This window comes from Aristolochia californica, unplaced genomic scaffold (genome assembly GCF_029961685.1).
Source record: "Aristolochia californica isolate CCGP_79_NKW_82.1479 unplaced genomic scaffold, dmAriCali1.0.hap1 SCAF_11, whole genome shotgun sequence".
Taxonomy (NCBI): domain Eukaryota; kingdom Viridiplantae; phylum Streptophyta; class Magnoliopsida; order Piperales; family Aristolochiaceae; genus Aristolochia; species Aristolochia californica.
Genome location: NW_027181782.1, coordinates 32,820,999 through 32,840,862, shown reverse-complemented (window position 1 = coordinate 32,840,862; position 19,864 = coordinate 32,820,999). Strand labels below are relative to the sequence as shown.

At 37.2% G+C, this 19,864-nt stretch overlaps 1 protein-coding gene across 2 annotated transcripts; it reads left to right on the top strand.

Annotated features, from left to right (window-relative positions):
- Positions 1 to 328: 328 nt before the first annotated feature.
- Positions 329 to 13,242, top strand: LOC137944860 (uncharacterized). 2 transcript variants are annotated; one of them, XM_068790636.1, is made up of 9 exons: positions 329 to 434; positions 3,094 to 3,560; positions 7,553 to 7,789; positions 7,879 to 8,010; positions 8,242 to 8,301; positions 12,384 to 12,452; positions 12,559 to 12,612; positions 12,719 to 12,805; positions 12,903 to 13,242. In XM_068790636.1, exons 3-9 carry the CDS (start codon positions 7,583 to 7,585, stop codon positions 13,050 to 13,052), a joined length of 759 nt encoding a protein of 252 aa, XP_068646737.1. In that variant the 5' UTR covers positions 329 to 434; positions 3,094 to 3,560; positions 7,553 to 7,582; the 3' UTR covers positions 13,053 to 13,242. The 2 variants fall into 2 exon arrangements, with proteins under 2 accessions (XP_068646737.1, XP_068646736.1); XM_068790635.1 differs by lacking the exon at positions 3,094 to 3,560.
- The last annotated feature ends 6,622 nt before the right edge of the window (positions 13,243 to 19,864 follow it).

The following is a 19,864-nucleotide window of genomic DNA, read 5'->3' as shown; positions in this document are numbered from 1 at the left end:
CTGAGAGAGAAGTGTCGAGAGAGACGAGGGTTGAGAGGGAAACAACGAGGAGCATTGAGAAAGAGCGAGTGAAAGTGAATTCAAGGGGTGAACAATCGGATTTCACTTTCACTTGTTTTATATGGGAATTGAGTGAAATTGAATTACATAGGTCATTCATTTTCACTCTCGTGGTACAAACTACGATTTTGGATAATTGGAGTTCAATTAGAATTCAATCTCAATTTCCCTCACGATGCCTAACAGGACCACGGCGCTGCACCGCTCGTGTTTCATACTGAAGTCCCGCGCGACTATTTAAGTAACGGTGGTGTAACAGCAGCGTTATGAACGTTAGCTCGCGTTCACAAAAGCCCTAAAAGCCTCTTTTGAATCACAAAACTGAAGCGGAGGACACTGAGAGCCAGGATTCTCTCGGCGGCACCGATTTGAAGGTTCGTCTCGCCCATCTTTCATCTGTTGTTCAATCGTTCTTTTCTTCTGTTCTGTATTTGAGTTCTTGTGAGTTTCTTTCATCTGTTTGTCTTTAGTCCTCTGAAGCATGACTTGTTCATCGTCGTTGAACTGTTTTTGCTTACATGATTTTAGGGTTTGGATTAGGTTAGGTAGTCACGTTTGACTCTGATTAGGATTGGATTACGCTATTTTCGAACTAGTTAGGTTTTTATGAAGTTTTCAAGTTTGGCTTGGGGCGCTCTTTTGGTCTACTTTCTGTACCTTTAGGCTGTGATCAATCCCACAAAAAAAAAAAAATAACATTTTGTTTTACGTGTACTACATAGTACGATCTAATTAAAGCGTGTGTTGCCTTCTGTTTAAATGTGATTGTAACCTCTGGTATTCTCAGAAAAGTCCCACACTGAAAAGTGTTAAGAAAGTTCATAGATTGTGAGAGTGCGCAATAGGCCTCCTAAGTAACAAATCTTTTCAGGATGGAACATGCTCAACCTAGTAGTGGTATGGGAGAAGGATGTATGTGTAGGATGAAGCCCAATTTTTACCCCCTAGGTCATTTTTATGTTGTGGGTCTATGAAGTGAGAATCGGATTATTTGTGTTTTATGTGTTCAGTTAGGAGTTTGCGCGCACATCTCATACTCATTATGTGTAAGTCTGGATGTGAGGGGGAGTGTTGAGAGGGGGGAATGAGATCATGTATGACCCCTAAGGAGACTCTTTTCTAGAAGTCCCTTCATTCATCTGTCTCTCTTCTCTCTTTTCTCTCAAATTCTCTCTCTTCGTGAGTTTTTACCTTTTTTCATTGTATCAAAGCAGGGAATCCTGGTTTCATAGCCCTTTTTCTTTGTGTTCTAACCCCTATTAATGACTGCAACTTCAGAAGGAAGGGTTCTTGAAGTGTGTGCCCCACTCGTTGGAAAAATATTCATCTTTTTCCCTCTTTTTTCTGCCATAACCCAAGGGTTGTTGGTTTTTACTGCCTTTAGTACAGTTTAATTAGTTTAATTAGGATATAGAGCCCTAGAAGGAGTCATTGTTGAGGGTTTCTCCCTCTCTGCTTGGTGTGTAACCCTATACCGGGTTTTTTTTACTGCATCACCTTCTGAAAAGGTGACCTCAACCCTGGATTGCAGTCTTGTGTGATTCTTGAGTGTGAAGTAACTCTATATTGGTGAAATTGGGTCAACTTGGGTTTGTGCGAACAATGCATAAAAATCTTAATTATTTGTGAAGTGGGACCCACCTATCTTGCTACCTAGCTTGTTAGACGAAGTCTTTAGATGTTGAATTTTGATTGTTTTGTGATTCTCATGGCTGATTCCGGTGAGATATATACCCCCTTACGAGAGGTAGTTTATTTTGATGGAAAAAATACCATTACGATAACTTTCATTAAATTGACTGGGCAGAGCTATCTTAACTGGTTTAAATCAGTACAGATGTATTTAAAGGTCAGCTGAAAGTCAAAATATATCAAAGATGATCCCCGATGCCTATGAATAATGATTGGGAGGCAGAAGACTGTCAGGTTATGACATGGATGATAAAGCGTAAATTCCAAATTGAGGAATCAACTTATGAATTAGTTGACCGCAAAAGAGATGTGGAAGTCCGTGGAATCCTTGTATGACAAGAGAGTAATTCATTTCAAGTGTATGAGATATATAGCAATTTTTCTAGCTTCAAGAACTTGTTGCAAATTATTACCGTAAATTTTTAGGGGCGTGGCAAGAGATAAATGTATATCACCCGTTCACTACTCATGAATAGGAATTAAGAAAGCAACAAAGCCACTTGTTGGTTGCTAAATTTCTTGATGATCTGGGTTTAAAATTTGATAGAATGAAGGCACAATTACTTGCATCAGATGTAGTTACTTTGTCTACTACATTCAATAGAATCATGTGTGTTGAAACTACTGTTGTACCCAGAGTTGGTAAAGGACGTAAGTTGGTTAATCCTTCTGTACGTAATACTTCTAGTTCCATAGAATCTTTTAGAGGTCATGGGAGTATCAGTAGAGGCAAAGGTAGAGATGGACATGGACAAGGTCGAAGCCAAGGTGATTGCAAATTTGAGAGGAAATGTAATCATTTTGGCAAATTCAACCACTTTTCAAACAAGTGTTGATCAAGTTTGGTAAGTCAACATGGTTGAACTCGACTATTCATGAGAACACTGAGACTCCTATTGAGGTGGTAAGCAATATTATACAAGGATCATTTGATGAAATACACCAACTAGTACAACGGGCTCAATTGACCATTGCCTCTTCCCCGACATCTATGACTCAAAGTTCCACTCTTACAACAACTCTTGTGAGTTCAGGTACATCAACTCTTCATGTGTGTCCATCATCCACTTGGGTTCTTCATTCAGGTACCACTACCCACTTGTCAGGTATGTCGCCCTTGTTCTCTAACTTGAAAGAGTCCTCTAATATTAAACACGTCATCTTAGCTAATTGTTCTATTTCATCAGATCAAGGAGTCAACACCTTAATCTCAGCCTCCTTCATTATCCTCAGTTTGTGCTATATGTTCCTAAATTTCCTTTGAATTTGTTATATATTGGTCAACTCACTAAGTATATGAATTGTTCCATTACATATTATCCTTCTCATTCTGTGTTTCAGGATCGTATGACGAGCAAGACAATTGGTTCCGCACATGAGAGAGGTGAATTATATTATCTATGGAGTCACTCATAGAACAATCACTACATGCTATGGACTCTACAGGTTCACCTCTACAATGGCACATACGGTTTGGTCACCTTTCTCCAACAAAATTGCTTCCACTTTTTCCTCTTTCAATTTAGTGAGACTCATGCCAACTAGACAAGCATCATAAGACATTTGTTTAAACCTTCCAATGGCGAGCAACCACCTCGTCTTCGACGGCGAAGAATCACCACGCATGAGCCGCACTTTTCTATCCCAGAGCGAACTTGCCATCCACAAGGGAAAGAATCATGGCGAGCGGCTTCTCTCTGTAGATGGCTTGGTGGGCGATGCGGGTTTCGGAAGAGCAAGATTGATTACTACGAAAGATGAAAGTTGTCCCTGATGCTGCTGTTTCCAGTTGTCGTTGCGACTTCTGGGTGAGAATTTAGGTGGAGTTTGGTTTTTTTAAATCCAGAGGCATTTTTCGTTTAATTATTGTGATTCATGTCGCTGACCCCCTTGCAGTTATTTCCTTTCAAAATAGGTTCATAAATGTGCTTCAAACGTTTAGATCGGTTCGTTGTCCGTAGTTGTATCATTGTACCTGTACTTGAAAGATTTTGATGCCAATACAGGAAATTAGAGCTCGGGTAATCATATAATTCAACAGTTGTTCGCCAACTTTTAGGGGGATTGAGATCGTTGTGTTCGATTTTGCATTTCAACGAGGAATCGCAAATATTATCGCTTTTCGTCTCTGAAATAAATCGTGTCCAAATCGAGTAAGTTGGCTAGGGTTTGACCTTTCTCTTGGCTACCTTTCAAGAACTGGAAAAGGGATTGCATCTAGATGAACTATATCTATCTGATCCATGTTTTTTTTATAAAGATTGGTTTTAGGGTTTAGGGTTTAGAAACGTATTCCTTGAAGAAATTGCCTCCGCCCTTCCCATCACCAACATCCACAAGAAAGTCCCACTTAGTCTAATTTATGTATTACTATAAGGAGAGCAAGGTCCCTCCTGTTGTGTTTTTCTCTATGAAAAATTTAATGGACCTGTTAGTACTTTTTTCCAACGAAATAAATAAAAATTAATAATCAATCTCAAACATTATCATACTTATCCAATAAATTTTTAGTAAAATAAAATATCAAATATAAAATTGTCATGAAAAGTTGCGAAAGTTTTATAACATCAGTTGTCAAATACTTATTAGAAATTTTTCCATATGGTTTTTCGACCCATCTTGGTTGAAAAATCTTACCTGGAAAATTATATGATTTTTCTGGTAAAAATCTCGAACTAAAAAAGTGTTTCCAAGAAACATGAGGCACTAATGGTTATTTTACTAGAAATGTATTTCCAACGTTTTGTGAAAAAGGCACTAACAATGCATTAAAATTTTAAAACTGATAGAACATGACCTTCCAATTAGCTTTCTTCCAACCAACTTTTTGATTGACAATGAAGGAGGAAAATAGAGAACAAAAATCAACATTTGCTTTTATATGAAAAAGTCTTCACACATATAGTGTTAAGAAGAAACTATAATTCATTTTTGTCACTATGACATTCCTTTTCCCACCCTATTCCTGTGTAGGGTGAAACATTTACATTTAAATTGTAGAAAAGAAGAAATTTTGTTCATGAGTATGAAAGATCAATTACTCTAAATATTGAAGAATTAATTTTCTAGTGGATGATTGGCATCACCTTGACACTATATTCTAACTTCATGCTTACCCATATTCAGCTTAGGGACCTTCTTGATATAAAATCTAAAGTCATATCTAATTGACTTGTGAACATAGTTTGTCTTAATCTCCCACAAATTGTATAATTTAATCTTGAATTTTTTGTGTTAAGATTCAAGGGAAAAAAATAATGTCACTTTCCGACTTCTAACTTATATTTACACACGAGAAAAATAATTAAAAGTATTATAGAAACCTTTTTTAGTTAGTACGCGACCCATTTAGTATTTCTATGCACTCGACCTAAAACATTGTCTCATTTTTAATAGTTTTTAATTTTAATAACATGTATGAATAAGAGCATTGCTACAATTTTATTTGGGGTGGAATGTGGCTATGTCATTCCCACAATTTCTAAATTTGTGTTTATATATATGTATGTGTGTACGTGTTTGGTTGAAGTAGAAGGTTGGTGGCTGGTTGGCATGACCCTCACTTGTATTAACAAAGCTATGCCCTTAGTATTGGAGTAATAAAGCACAAAGCAATATTAATCGACAATAATATTTTTTTATAATGTCTTTTATCAATACAAAAGAAACCAAACACAAATCTCCTATTGTCAAAATTAAAGTTCAATACAACTATGAAGTGTCAAGGGTTCATAGATGATGCTACAGGCAGATAGGAAGAATTAGAGATCTCGAAAAAATAAAGAGTTTTTTTAACAAATAACGGTTTAAAAAACATATTTTAAAAGACAACGTGTATAGTCAAAGGCATTACGTGTTGCCACATCATCATTGTAACGTGAGTATATTAAAACATAGGCGGCCACATTATTATCCCAACACATCATCTACCACATATAATCTGCCATGTCATTTTATATTACCTTCTTTTTGCCCTGTCATCTAAGGCCACGTAAGCGCCCGCCAAGTAAACCCTCACTTATGTTTTTCGTTCGTATCTCTTCCTCGATCTTTCTCCTCGCATCTCGTCTCGGCCCCTCTCCTCTCGCCGCTCCCCTGCTGCCGCCGCCGCTCGGCCTCGGCCGCTCCCCTGCTGCCGCTGCTCGGCCTCGCCCTTGCCCTCGACGCCCCCCTCTCAACCGCTCTCTCTTCGTCTCAACCCAGACTTCGTCTCTGCCTCATCTCTCGTTCTTCTTCTCCGTTCCCCTTCGTTCATCCTCTCGCCGCCCCTTTCTCAAAACCAAAAACCATCATTTCATCTCTTTGTCGCCCCCTCTCTCAAAACCGAAAACTATCATTTCATCTCTTCGTCGCCCCCTCTCTCAAAACCGAAAACTATCATTTCATCTCTTCGTCGCCCCCTCTCTCAAAACCGAACCCTATAATTTCCTCTCAGCGCCCCCTCTCTTAATACCCTATTATTTCACTCTCTCGCCGCCCCTTCTCTCAAAACTGAAGCCCTACTCACCCTCCAAACCCTAATTTGAATTTCAGAAGCCGATTTAGCAAGGTGATTTTTTACGGCGTTTGTTAATTGAATTTAATTACTGTGTTTAATTATAATGTTGATTTGAATTTAGGTGTTTAATTACTGTGTTTATTTTTTTGTAATTTCTGTCAATTGCATATAATTTAAAATTATTGTAAAGTTTAATTTTAGTTTATGGATTTTCTGTATAATTTGCTGTATTTTAGTTTATGGATTCCTATGCCATTGAATGTTGTATTTTCTGAAGTTGCTAATTTAATTTTAGTTAATTTCGTTTAATTTTCTGATTTATGAAGTTGCATTTTACTCTATTGAGATAAGATTTGCAGGATTTTTACTTGCTAGTTGTTGTTAAATAAATTTGAAGTGTCATGGAATGATCATTCCATGTGGTGAGGAGCTTTGGGTGTTATAAATATCCACCATATGGTTTTTTTTGTTTTTTTATGTTTTCTTATGTTTGCCCTAGTTACTAGGATGGGTACAAATTCTGATTAAGAGTAGGTTGGGTAATGCAAAGTGGGTTGAGTCCAGTTCAAACTAGGCTGAGTTGCCTGCACGGGCGTCCATTAGCCAACGAAACCCGACCCCCATCACTGACGAGGTACGGTTCGTAGTGACTGCGAAGTCATATGGGGCCTCTACCAGGGGTGTTCGGGGAATTTGGACTTAGGTGTGTTTTTGCATTGTTAAGACTAGTCATCTGTTATAAAATTAGTTTGATTAATTTTTAAATGTTGTAGAATGTTGTTGAATAATTTTGAAGTGTTATGGAATGATTTTGCCATGTGGTGAGGAGCTTCGGGTGTTATACATAACCACCACATGGTATTTTTTTTGTCTATATTTTATTGAGTTTCCAATCGTCCCTAGGGATGGGTAGAGAATCTGATTAAGAATAGGTTGGATCCAGTTCAAACTAGGTTGAGTCGCCTGCACGTTGGAAGACTCTCTTTGTCATTTTTTTCATAGTAGATTCTTATATCGTTTTTTTTTTTTTCAATCGACTTGCAATATTTATTCATTTTCTACATTTCAGGAACTGTCTTGTATTATTCGAAATTTTGCACCTCACATCTGTCACACATTCCTGATCTATCCATTTTTTTGTGTGAAGATGAGAAAGAAGAGTAGTTTGTGAAACTTGTTTATTTGTTTCCTGTCTTCCATAAAAGGATTGTAAAAGATGAGCATATAAGGATATTAGACCCAGGCTATTAATTGACTTGGCAGAAAATCCTTAGTCATTGATTCATTTCCCCTGCGTTGCAGGTTGCTTGCAAGAGCTTTGATTTCTAGTGAATGGCAGCTGCTGTTTATAGACGGTTGGTGCTCACACAACTTGGGGGTGCTTTGAGAGTGAACAAGTTGACAGACAACAACTTCTTCCGGTCTTCAATTTGTTTGTCACATTTGAATCCCCCATATAATAGATCTGAGTTCAGAACCATACAAGATCTTGTTAAAACCAATGGAAAACGAGCCTTTCATGTTGATACTTTAGCTCTGGTAATTTAACCAGTAGAATGTTCATATTTATCGTTTTATTTTAACTAATGTAGCTCAGGCCTCGTTTCTGAATTACTACTAAACTTTAGGTTAGGAGATTGGAAGCCCAGGGTGTACCATCAAAACAAGCTGAGACAATTACTGGAGCTATAACTGAGGTCTTGAATGATAGTTTGGAAAATGTGGCTCAATCATTTGTTTCAAAGGGGCAAATGCAGAAGGTATACCTATGTCAGTCATTGGATTTTTTATTTTTTATTTTCTTGTTATATACTTAAAAGTGCAAGTCATTTTTTAAATATTTTTATTTAAACATGGTAACAATAACAACCTTATTTAATTTATTAAGTTATGTAGTTATCTATGAATGTTGTTGTCTAAATCTTGCCATATTAGATGTGAAGTTTTTTTATTTTTCTTTTTTTTAAAATTGAAATTATCTGCTGGTGCAGAGCGAAATGATTCAAGATGCCAACCTTTCCAAGTTTATATCTGAAGCAAATAGTTCTCAGGTATATTACTCCTAATGCCAGTTCCATACTTTGCAATTTTGGCTGTTTGCAAGAATGGTATTGATATGTATCTAATTATATTTGCAATTTAGGGTGAAAGACTATAGGTTAAGTGGCATGTGTGTGATTTCTATTACTTCTATAATGCTGTAGAGCCAACTATAGTGGATTACGAATTCACAACTAATAATCCTCTAAATACTTGCTGAAATCTATAATAAAGTGTCATCCATATTAGGAAACATGGAAATAACTTAAATAGCAACTTTCTTTTGCTAGTGGGATATCTTATAGGTGCTTTCTTATGCTAAGTGCTATTGCAATTTCTTTGGAATTCTTTCAAGTGGTTTAATTACTTTGAAGTCTAGTATTACATTCTCTTTTGCTTTTTAAAGTTTTTGTTTGCATGAAAGATAAATACCCCTACATTTAACATTATAGTTGTTTATATCATTTAGAATGGAAGGAAGAAGCTTATCCTTTCACACCTAAGACTTCTTGTGAGGCTTTTGTTTGTTAGGAGGTTTATATTAGACTTCTTATATATGTTTGTATGAACTGAGTTATTACCTTTTGTCTGATAACTTGCAAATTTGTTTATAAAGATGTAGTGGTTTGGCCATCCAAATTAAGGTATCATACTTCTTTACTTTTGAACTAGGTAATATTAGGAAAAAGAATATGCAGTAGTTGCTCTTTTGGTTGATATCAACATGTTATTGGCACTCTGTCAGATTAATACTTCCATAACTGTCATTTTGGCTGCCTTCTTTACAGCTCTCCAGTTTCTCAATCTACACTAACAAGCTATTGGCAACAGTTCATTTTTGCACCTTGTTTCCCACATGTTCGTTTCAATATGCTCATATATGCTATGCTTGTCTTTCATGGATGTTTCCTTTTTCTCTTGAGTCCATGCCAGAATAGATGGATGGTCTGATGTTGTTTTTGCGTGTTTTGCCCTCACTACAATTGGCTTCATTTTAACCATCTAATAACGGACCATGAGTAACATGACGCATCCCTGATTGTGTAAAACAGAAAAAATGACTCTTTGAAGGAGAATAATTTGGTTTTGAATCGAATGACATTCTGCCAAATTTTATGTAAAAAACTTGCAGCTTATGCAATTTTTCTAGCTTCTCTTCTTAGTATTGTTAGATCTGTTATTATTATAATTATTTTTTAATTGTCGTTCTAAAGATGCACACTCTCCTACCTTTCCCTGTTGGTGAGACTTGAATCCACTACCTCATTTTAGAAACCCCCAATATGTCTCTATTGATCCCAAGCCCCAAGCCGCCCTTAAAATCTGTTACTTAAAATTACAAAAATGTACGGTGTGTCGGAAAAATCTCCCTCTTTCTCTAATGGTATTGAAGGAGTTTATATTAAGAAGCTATTTGAGGAAGAGGAACAACATAGCAATGTGACAAAAGGACTAGCAAGAACATAAGTTTACAAAGAACATATAAGAATACAAAGGTCATCTGTCCATCTGGCAAGAATTACTTTAAGTAGATGTTGGTGGGCCACACCTCTTCCAGATTATGAGTTGGCTGTACTATTAGTGTTTTGGCCTATCTATGCTGAAGGTATAACCAAGTTCCTTGAAGTGTCTTCTAATTTATCTAATAAGTGCAAGAAGCTTGTTGGGAGGTTTTTTCCTTGATGCCAAGCTGGTGATAATCATAGAATTACCTTCCACCACAAGAGGGTGAGCAAATCGATGCCGCTTGTGCCTCAACAAACTTGGATAAGGGCCCTTAACGGAGTTGCAATGCCAAAGGGCAAAAAAGGACATCAAATGAATGCTTTGCATTGTGTCCCTAATAACATCACCACCACTAGTAAGAACTATCCTTATCGCTGTCATCAAATTTTAGCTTCAGCCATTCTTCCAACCGAAGACCAAGGACTGAGGGATGGTTGAGATGAGGAGGAGAGTAGAAGGCTGACCACCAATATTTCGATAGAGCGGCTCATACCTTCAAATGCTCTTTGTGCTTTTTTTTCAGGAACAGTCCAAGTAATTACTAGATTTCGTTTTCTATTTTTCATAAAAACTAAGCTAGTAGGCAAATTGGTGACCGAGTCCTTAAAAGTAGTTGTGTTCATTTTAGTAGATATTGAAAATTAAGAAATTTGCGGAAGAAATTGAGAGAAATAAGAGAGGAGAAAAAGGAAGCAAGCAGCCTTGTCTGCGTTGATGTTCATGCCAGAAAGGCATGAGCTTCCTCTTTTTATTTCATGGTTTAACTGATAATTGCAAAAAGACAGAAATACCCCTACTTACATAAAATCACATATATCTCTAAAATACAGCTCTAAATTGAATGAAATTTGAACCACAGGCATATGAAAACACTGTCTATCCAACAGATATAAGCTAGGATAAAACACAATATAACAAATGACCAAAATAACCCGGAATTGATACTTTAATAGATATGAAAAAGAACAGAAGTATTAATGGAAAGAGAGTTAGTTGCCTTGCAAAATCTAAGGTATAAAATTTTGGGGAATGCAACTTTGTGTATGTCCTCAATTTTTAGTTGCAGTTTAAACCGATTACCTTCCCCTCATCGAGAAGCTAAATGGGCAGTGGAGGAGTTTACTTTGGCCTGTTCTTCTATTTCACCACATAGGTTGCATACACTGTTAATTACTTAACACCTTCTTTTCTCAATTTTTTTTAGGTAACTATTATCTTGTGAACTACTGGTCAAATGAACTTTAGGACCATGACAAAGCTTCCAAATAAGGCTGATGTATGATGCTAATCATAGGGAAAAGTAGGTGCTAGAAGGTCATAGAACGATGGAACTGAGAACATCCCAGAAGTAGATGTGCTCCAGATTGCTCAGTTTGAACCTCTTTCACTTATGTAAATCTTATCAAGATAATCTAGGAGCCTAGCCATCTGTTGGTTCACCTTCATTCAGTGTTTTTCTGAGATTTGGCATCCTGTGAATGAGTCTTAGGCTGCCCTTGAGTACGTGTTGAACCTGGGAAAATCTTAATAGCCTTAGGAAGAATTTGCATAGTGGATTGGATCTAATCCAGAATTTAACTGTCATCCTTTTACTTGATATCTCAGCTTGCTACTGAAATGGGCTGTTTTCTACAGATTGCTTGCCAAAGTCTTGGCATACTATATAGAGGAACATTGATATGGGTCCAGTTTCTAGGTAGAGGCTGTTCTTAGGTTACTACAAACAACCTCCATAAGGCAGTTAGATGTAAACCTGTTTAGCCATTAGGCTAAGACACGTGGAGCTAACTAGTTTAAGACTTGTGACTCCCCATCTACAATCTTCTTCCTCTTACATATGTATTCACATGACAGAAGCAGGTACCAAAATTATTTGGTCTTTTTTGCATGGCTTCAAATCTGAGATGAAACCTGCCAATTGGGGATAAAAATACAATGAGTGATTCGGCACCCAGTTTGAGTTGATTTGAAAAGGTTGGCCATATTAGGCATGTAGTGGTGCTTACCCTTCCATCTAGCCAACCACCTTTCAAACCTTTTGTTGGAACTTGGCTGCCAAATGATGCATATGGTTTTATCTCTTGTGAATATAAAAGAGGAAAAAAAGAGTTTGTTGTTCAGCTTCCTTCTAGGCTTCAATTAAATGTTGGCAATGCACAAATTTCTTCATGGGGGCTTCACTACCTTCACTAACAAGTGCAAATTACTATATTGCTTGGTTTGGATCATTACATTTTTAGTAACTACTTTGTTGAGTGAGTGGCTGGAATTACTTAATTGAATAATGTTGTTAATATTTAACATGATCGTAAACAAGTTCTCTACTTTTCTCTTTAAATAATTTTTTTTTTTTTTTGCCATTTTGTCTCTGTATGATGATTGATCTCATCTTAGTTATATTCAAGAATAGTGATTTTTTGTTAGTGTATATTTATTTGTTCTTTTGTTATTGTCTAAAAAAACTCTGTTTATTTATATTATACAATTCTTTGAAATAATAACATTTTTTAACTTCTATGTGATGTTTGCAACACTAACATTTTTCAAGAGTTTGTTTTTTTTTTTTTTTTTTTTTTTTTTTTTGTAGGAGCACAATTTTTCATTGCTACAATGTGAGAGAGATAAACTACGTGGCGATATTTACAAGATGCGCACGGTGAGGTTTATAATATTGTAGAAAATGTTTTAGGTATGATAGAAACTGTCCATTGTTAAATAAATTGTATTTAAATCGAGTTTTGGATTTTTGAATTTTGTTGCAGGTAATCGATTCTTTAAGCGCTAAATTCAAAGTTGAGTCTGGCAAACTTGACAGGGTGAGGTTTATTATAGTGTAGAAAATATTTTAGGTATGATAGAAACTGTCCATTGCTAAATAAATGGTATTTAAATCAAGTTTTGGATTTCTGAATTTTTTTGCAGGAAATCCATATATTAAGGGCTAAATTCGAAGTTGAGTCTATCAATCAAAGGGCAAAAACTTCTATTCTTTCTAAGAGACTTGAGAAGGTGAAGTTTATAGTGTAGAAAATGTTTTAGGTGAAACTGTGCATTGTTAAATAAATTATATTTAAATCAAGTTTTGGATTTCTAAATTTTTTTGCAGGAAATTGAGGCATCAAATGCTAAACACAAAGCTTCAGAATCTGATGTCCTAGCTATTGTCCGAGCTATAAAATATGATTTCATAAAATACTTTGTGGGTTCATGTGTCTCAATGGGTGTTGTGTTTGCCATAATTTGTTTTTTAAAGTAATACAAATTCATATTGAAAAATTGTAAATATTGCATTGAAATGTTTCCCAAAAATGTTTCCATTGCTAGTGGAGACTGAGTGAACATATTCAACGTACGCTTGATAGAAATTATCAATTTGAATTGAACTGACAGGGGGACTTGTAGCACCTAGCTATTTCCTCCCTAGTGATACCCTTCCATTCGATTTAAATCTCTTCATTTTGCCTCACTTAAAGTGACATGTCCATATAGGTCCGGTTCCACCGATATTGACGAATTGGCCATTGGCCACAACAGAGCGATGTCGAGCATTCTTTTTCTTGCGTGATTTGCCTCCAAAGATAGGCACATTGGAGTACGTGCACGGTGTTGGCATATTTGCATTCACATCTCTTCTTTGTTTGCCCGTTTCAACGTGTAACAACTTTTGTAGCCATAAAAACCAATACGAATTACAAGTGAGGAGAGAATCAGCCAGATTGGCATTCAAAATAGACATTGCGCTGTCTGGGGTCCACAGGTCACTGGAGTGTACTCAACCATAAAGCAGGTCGATGTGACTAGGGAACTTAATTGGACCATACTAGTAGTTCAAACTTGTTGACAAAGGCTGGTCCGTTGAGTCGCATTTGTTCCCAACTAAGCAAGAACTTATTTTTCCGATTAATGTGGCTTGAGCAGACAAGTGAAAAGCTTGATTAAGCTTACATTAATTTGCATAAGGAAAATAGTCTTCACCACTTGCAATGAGGAGACCCACTTGTGACCACTTTATGCTTGTCCCCAAGACCCTCCTCCCCTCTTTGTCATATCACCATCAAAATATGTTCCCTTAGCAAATGGTTCAATCTCAAAACCATAATTTAGAAGAAAAAAAAAGTCCTCTATTTTATAATATTTGGTTTTATTTGGAAAAAAAGAGGAGATGGGCAAGTTGTATTCAACCCAGAGGGTGAGCCAACCCAGATTTTTTAGTAAATCAAGTTTAATATACACTCACTTGTATTAACAAAGCTATGCCCTTAGTATAGGAGTAATAAAGCACTAAACAATATTAACTAACAATAATATTTTTTTGTAATTTCTTTTATCAATACAAAAGAAACTAAACACAAATTTCCTATTGTTAAAATTAAAGTTCAATACAACTATGAAGTGTCAAGGGTTCATAGATGATGCTACAGGCGGATAGGAAGAACAAGAGATCTCAAAAAAAAAATAAAAAAATCAGAAGAATGCAAATACTGAGAAGAGGATTAATATGCTACTCTGATACCATATTAGATACTACTATTGATTGAACGAAACCACGATTTGTATTAATATAAAGTCATATTTATATACAGATTTACAACAACAATCACATAAACAGAAGGTGATTCAAAGTAGTCCTATTCTTATGGAAAACTCGACTAATTAGCTAAATTCATGTATACAAAGTCAAAGTATCTCTGTCTTTACACGAATCATAAGAGGTTGTGATATAGCAAGTTAATGCCAATTTGATAATATTTGATCCACAAAATGTTATGTCATATCTCATACTAAAGCCCCATAGACATATCAAAATAAGATTGATCATGCAAACTTATCATGTACCCAGATGTTTTGAAAACATGATTCTCATCAAAGATTTCATCTCTTTTAGAAGTGAGTATCGATCCGAACTTGCCACCGTTTTTAAATTTTCTTTTCCCCCGAGAACTTGAACAGGAAACCTGATTCATGCATGAGAGACAAAGTGAGTCTTCCCAAGTAAATCCTACCTCACTGTGTTAGCAGTAATACTCATGGAAATGTTGTCTTCTCCTACTCCATCAACTGAATAAAAAACTATGAATCAGCATTTGGTTGGTGAGGGTCTCATTCATTCGAGGGAATCTCGTGAGAGGGTGACAAACTGACAACAGGGCTTATCTCCATGGATCTGAAATCTCATCACGGAATTAAAAAAAAAAAAACATGTAAGAAAAAGACAAGTCTTCTCGTAATGAGCCAGGTCGAAGATCTGATAGTGGGGAAGACTAAATTTGTAGTGGGAAACCGTCCTTGTCACCTCATTCCTTTCCTCTTAGGAGCATTGCATCTTCATGACGTGAGGTTTAGATCATTCCCTAGCTGATTCTTTCTTACAACTGTGAAAACTGTGAAAGATTAAACTTCTTTATATTAGTTTTAGGTGATTCACACCGGTTGTATTTGTTATGCTTGATTCCCTTTTTTCCTAATCTGGTAGAGGTTACTGAAATTACATTGAGCAGCGACAAACGTACTTCTAAATCTAACTTCAAGTCTGAACAGAAGCAAAGCCTACATACTAATGGAAGTACGGACCATGGCGACAAGAACACAGGCAAAAAACTAGGAGTAATGGGTTGGTGGGACAAGAAAGAAGTAGAAACCAGAAAAGGGAAGAAGCCAAATCAGTCCCTTGAGTCCTCTCGAAGTCTCCTTCAAATACTGTCCATTTTTATTTGGTGAAAAGTTGAAACAACGAATAAGGGCGACAATTTGTTGAAATCTGTAGGTCTCCATCCCACTGTTTTGATTCCGACCCACCCAGTGCGTAAATTCTTCCGCCGAAAGATTTGATAATTTTGCACATTGACTTTCATTTGAAGCATGAGCCTGGCCAGTCAGATGCGTGGCCGTGGACAGATGAGGTGGAGTTTCTTTGTCCTCTCTACCTCCTGTTTGTTTTGGGAGGTGGGAGTTCTTCCGGCAGCCATGATTTGGAACCCTTCGAAAAGAAAATGATATTTTAAAGCTTACGAGTTTGGAGTATCAGAGTTCGATAATGACAGTCATAATGAATCCAAATTTGGTAAAGAAATCGAATATGACATCCAAACTGTTGCTACAAGAGCTTGAACTATTGGATCAAATTCTGAAGATGGAGCTCTTGGACCTTTTCCACACCCTTGTAAACTTTGATCAAAGTGTTTCATATCAAACTTTTTATAAAGTCACCTTTCCCATCATATTTTGGAACTAGGGAAAAGAACTTGAGTCATTCCTAGATGCCAATAGAACTTTGAATTTCTTGTAGAATCGGCTATGAATGATACAGTAGAGAAAGGTTCCGGATGTCTTAGATGAAAGAACAGATGAAAACAAGTGCGAAACAGGTATATCGGTGCACTCGGGGGAGGATGGCTAGCTATAGAATGAGATCGAGTTTACTTCGATTGTCGTCTCCCTCCTTGCATAGATTGCAGAAAAGTCGGGTTTTGGGGCTTAAAACCTCGGGAACCACTTTCTACTACCACTACCAACGACTGCCCAGTTCAAAGCAGAAGCACCAGTTGGTGTTCAGAAGATCAATTTGCTCTATCCAACAACACATATGAAGCTTTTCTGGAAGGATCAGTTGGGTGCATCCCGGGTGCAAGCGGGGTCATTATATTGTCCTATCGACGAAGGATTTCTTTGCTGTCGTCCCAGCCCTGCTTAAGGATAACAACTGTTTGAAGATTTACCTCATAGAGTCCAAGCAGCTCCTGTGAGTAAGAAACTCTCCCCTCAACTCTTTTTCATCGTACTCGTGCTATGGCTGATACTCAGTACTGAAGAAAACCAGCAAGATTTACTGGATTTGGTTGAGTAAAACTATTTTTGGTTGAAGGACCCAGGGATAATCCCGTGGATAGATTTGAAGAAAATAGATACAACTAATGAAAGATCAACAGACTGATAACCTACTTAAATAAGGATAAGAGTATGATGATGATGATGATGACGCCAATTTTCAGATTATTTTGGAGAGTTTTTTATTGCAGAGCTTAAACATGATCTTTTATTTATAACCCATGAAGCAGGCGTATCTACAGGAGAAAGTTGGTGCATCAGACTGACTACTTGGGGTCGTCAGCTGAGCATTCTCCATCTCCAATATCTAAATCTTTTTTCCTCTCAAGGATCATTCCTGGATCTAAATGTTGTCAAATCAGAATCACTTTGCAATCTAGCTATTGGGATATGTGGGCAGCTAAACTCCCTTGAATGTGACTTTGGCCCTACTCAGACAATGAAATCGATAGGTCATTGTCCTTGATATTAAAAATTGCAAAAACAAGAACACATGCTTGATGATTCTCTTTTCTTTCTTTCTTTTTTGTTATTGAAAGCTTGAACTAAGTCCAGGCAAAAGGAAGGAAAACCATGAACCAACCCTATCAACCCTGCTCATTCCTAACTTCTTCAATTATGTGGCAAAGTTATCAAATTTATGGGGACAAAGGATCACTATCCTGCTATAATATCAGTTTTTATGGCATGAAATAGGTGGGGATTTCACCCAAGATTAAGCAAAGTCTGAAACTATATTGTATGGAGATGATTTCTTTATATGTAATTGCTACAGGCTCTTTCGTGGGTGGTAGCCACAGAAGCACGGCCAAACAGTAACTGGAGGTGCATTGTACTGTAAGGTATTTGTATTGTGAATCCAAGTCATTGAATGTGTGAATTATTGAAGAGCCCACTTACAGTAAATGGAGATTATTGAGAAAAGAGTCTTTACAGTTTCGAGTGCTTCTGACTCTTTGGAGGTCTCTTGAAGAGATGATGAGTGCCAACTTTGGATCTGATAGCCATTATTATATCTCTAATGATTTGTTTGCCTCCCAAATTTGTTGGTTTAGAATATTTGAGGATTTTGTGGATAGAATGTTTTTGTGCAATGGTTACTTGCTGGGATTTTAGAGTGAGGTCACCTGTTCAAGAACTCGCCTGGTGGAAAGGGTTGTAAAACCAGAGTTTTGTTTTTTTCGCCGCTGCTCTTCCGTCTCTGGCCGTCCCTGACCACCCTTTTGCCGGATTTTGCCGATTACGGCGTCGCCCTGCTTCATCCTCTTTCCCTTATTTTTTCCGTTCTTGAGGGTTTTTCTGTCAGAATATGCCTTGATGTAATAAATTCTTTTAAGAAAATAAGGTTATATTCTCATGTAGTTCCATCGGATATTATTCCAAATTTCTATACTTCGTAATGTATGTGAAATGGCTCTCTTAGACAATAACCCAACAAGCTTTAGGATATTCGGGAAAGAGGCCTCTGGGTTGAAGGAAACCAATAAACCAGCTCTGCCGCCCAGTCAGTTTATTGGCTACTTGAAACTGCTCCAGTTCCTGAGAAATTTGTCCTTGCTAAAGTTAAAAATAGTTAATTAGAACACTTTATATTCAAATTGCAACAGACATACTTGACATTTTTTGAGACAATTGCATCAAATTAAGTCGTTTTGAGAGTAAAAGCATAGAAAGGGGCTACTTAAAAAGAGTATGTTACCATTAATCTATCATTCCAATTTCCAATTGTTGTAATTATTATAACAATAGAAGGCTTATCTCGTCTCGGTTGAACGCCAACCTTATAGCGTTGTAATTCTGCAAAACTGCTTCTATCAAACGCAGTCATGTACTAAAATATGTAAGAACAAAAAGAGAGTAGCATGCAATGTCTAAGAAAACTGTGGTTGGTGAAAAAAAAACTTCACTCCCCGCTGCAATCAACAGGCTCAAAAGTGGCTGGCTTCCTATGGGGTCTTCGAGGGAGGTCTAGGGAAAATGGGATGAGCAGCATCCAGTTGCAGCAACTCTAGGAGTTTTCCCGTGGCCCATAGGTAGGAAGAGTTCTCTCAGTTTTTAACGCAAAAATGAGAGAGCTGGAGAGAGAGAGAGAGAGAGAGAGCTTATATTTTCAATACCAGTAATTTCAATCGGTTGTATCCCAGCTAATCCTCTACTTAGGAGACTGCAGGAAAAAATAATATAAAATAATAAAACAATAGTAATAACACATCAGGAGCTAAAAAATTCTAACTTCTAATTATCGATTAAGCCTTTCCAGAATAGAAGTTTAAAAATCTCCCAGCCACCATCTGCAATCACATGGAAGATTCAACATGCTGGGAGTGTCTGTGCGTGTGTGAGAGATACAGAGAGAAAGAGATGGATAAAAATAATAGTGTTCATAAATACAATAAGAACCACCAGTAACTGTGTACGGGAAAAGGGGGAGAGACTTCAGAACATAAACCATTTATCGCAAACAGGATAAGAACCAGTGTCATGAAACCCGGACTGGACCACAACCAGACCTGACCCCCTATCCGAGTTGCTTAAGAGGAAACCCTGGGGAAGGGCAACTGGGTAAGCCGGGTTGCTCTCCCCCATGCACACCAGAACACCCCTCTATTTCTGCAACGGCGGGGGGTGGAGCCATGGCCCTCCCCGCCATGATGGCCAGGAGAGTGGGTGCTGCTCCTCAGCTGCACCAAAGAAGCAGATGAGTGGGTTGGTGGCCCCCCTCCCCCTCTACCCCTCATTTAGTGTTTCCAAAACGCAGGGAATCCCTCCCACATAAAAAAATTAAAAAAGCATAAAAAAAAAGCCTAGGGGGAGGAGGCTCCAAGGGGAGGGCTTTTTCAAAAACGAAGCTTTCTTCCTCCTGAATTTTTTTTTCTAAGTAATATTATACCAGGTCGACTGGAGGTCAAACCCGGTTAAACCCAGATGAACCGATCACCCATCAGGACAGATTTTATAACATTGATAAGAACCACAATTAGGTAGAGATGAAGATGGATAAAATTGCACAGGTATTTTGGTACTAAATCCAAAGTGCAAGTCTCAAAAACTACTCTAAACTGTATACCCAACTGTCTTAGATCCAAACTACCAATTTGGCCAGCTTCAAATGTGGTCTGAACAAGTGCATCTTTTTCCAATCAGCAGGGATAAAATTTCATTACAAGGAGAAAGGCACAACACATTCTAAAAAGTACAAGTAGAAGGAAGAAGAAAAGCTAATAAACAGAGGGAGGTGCAAAG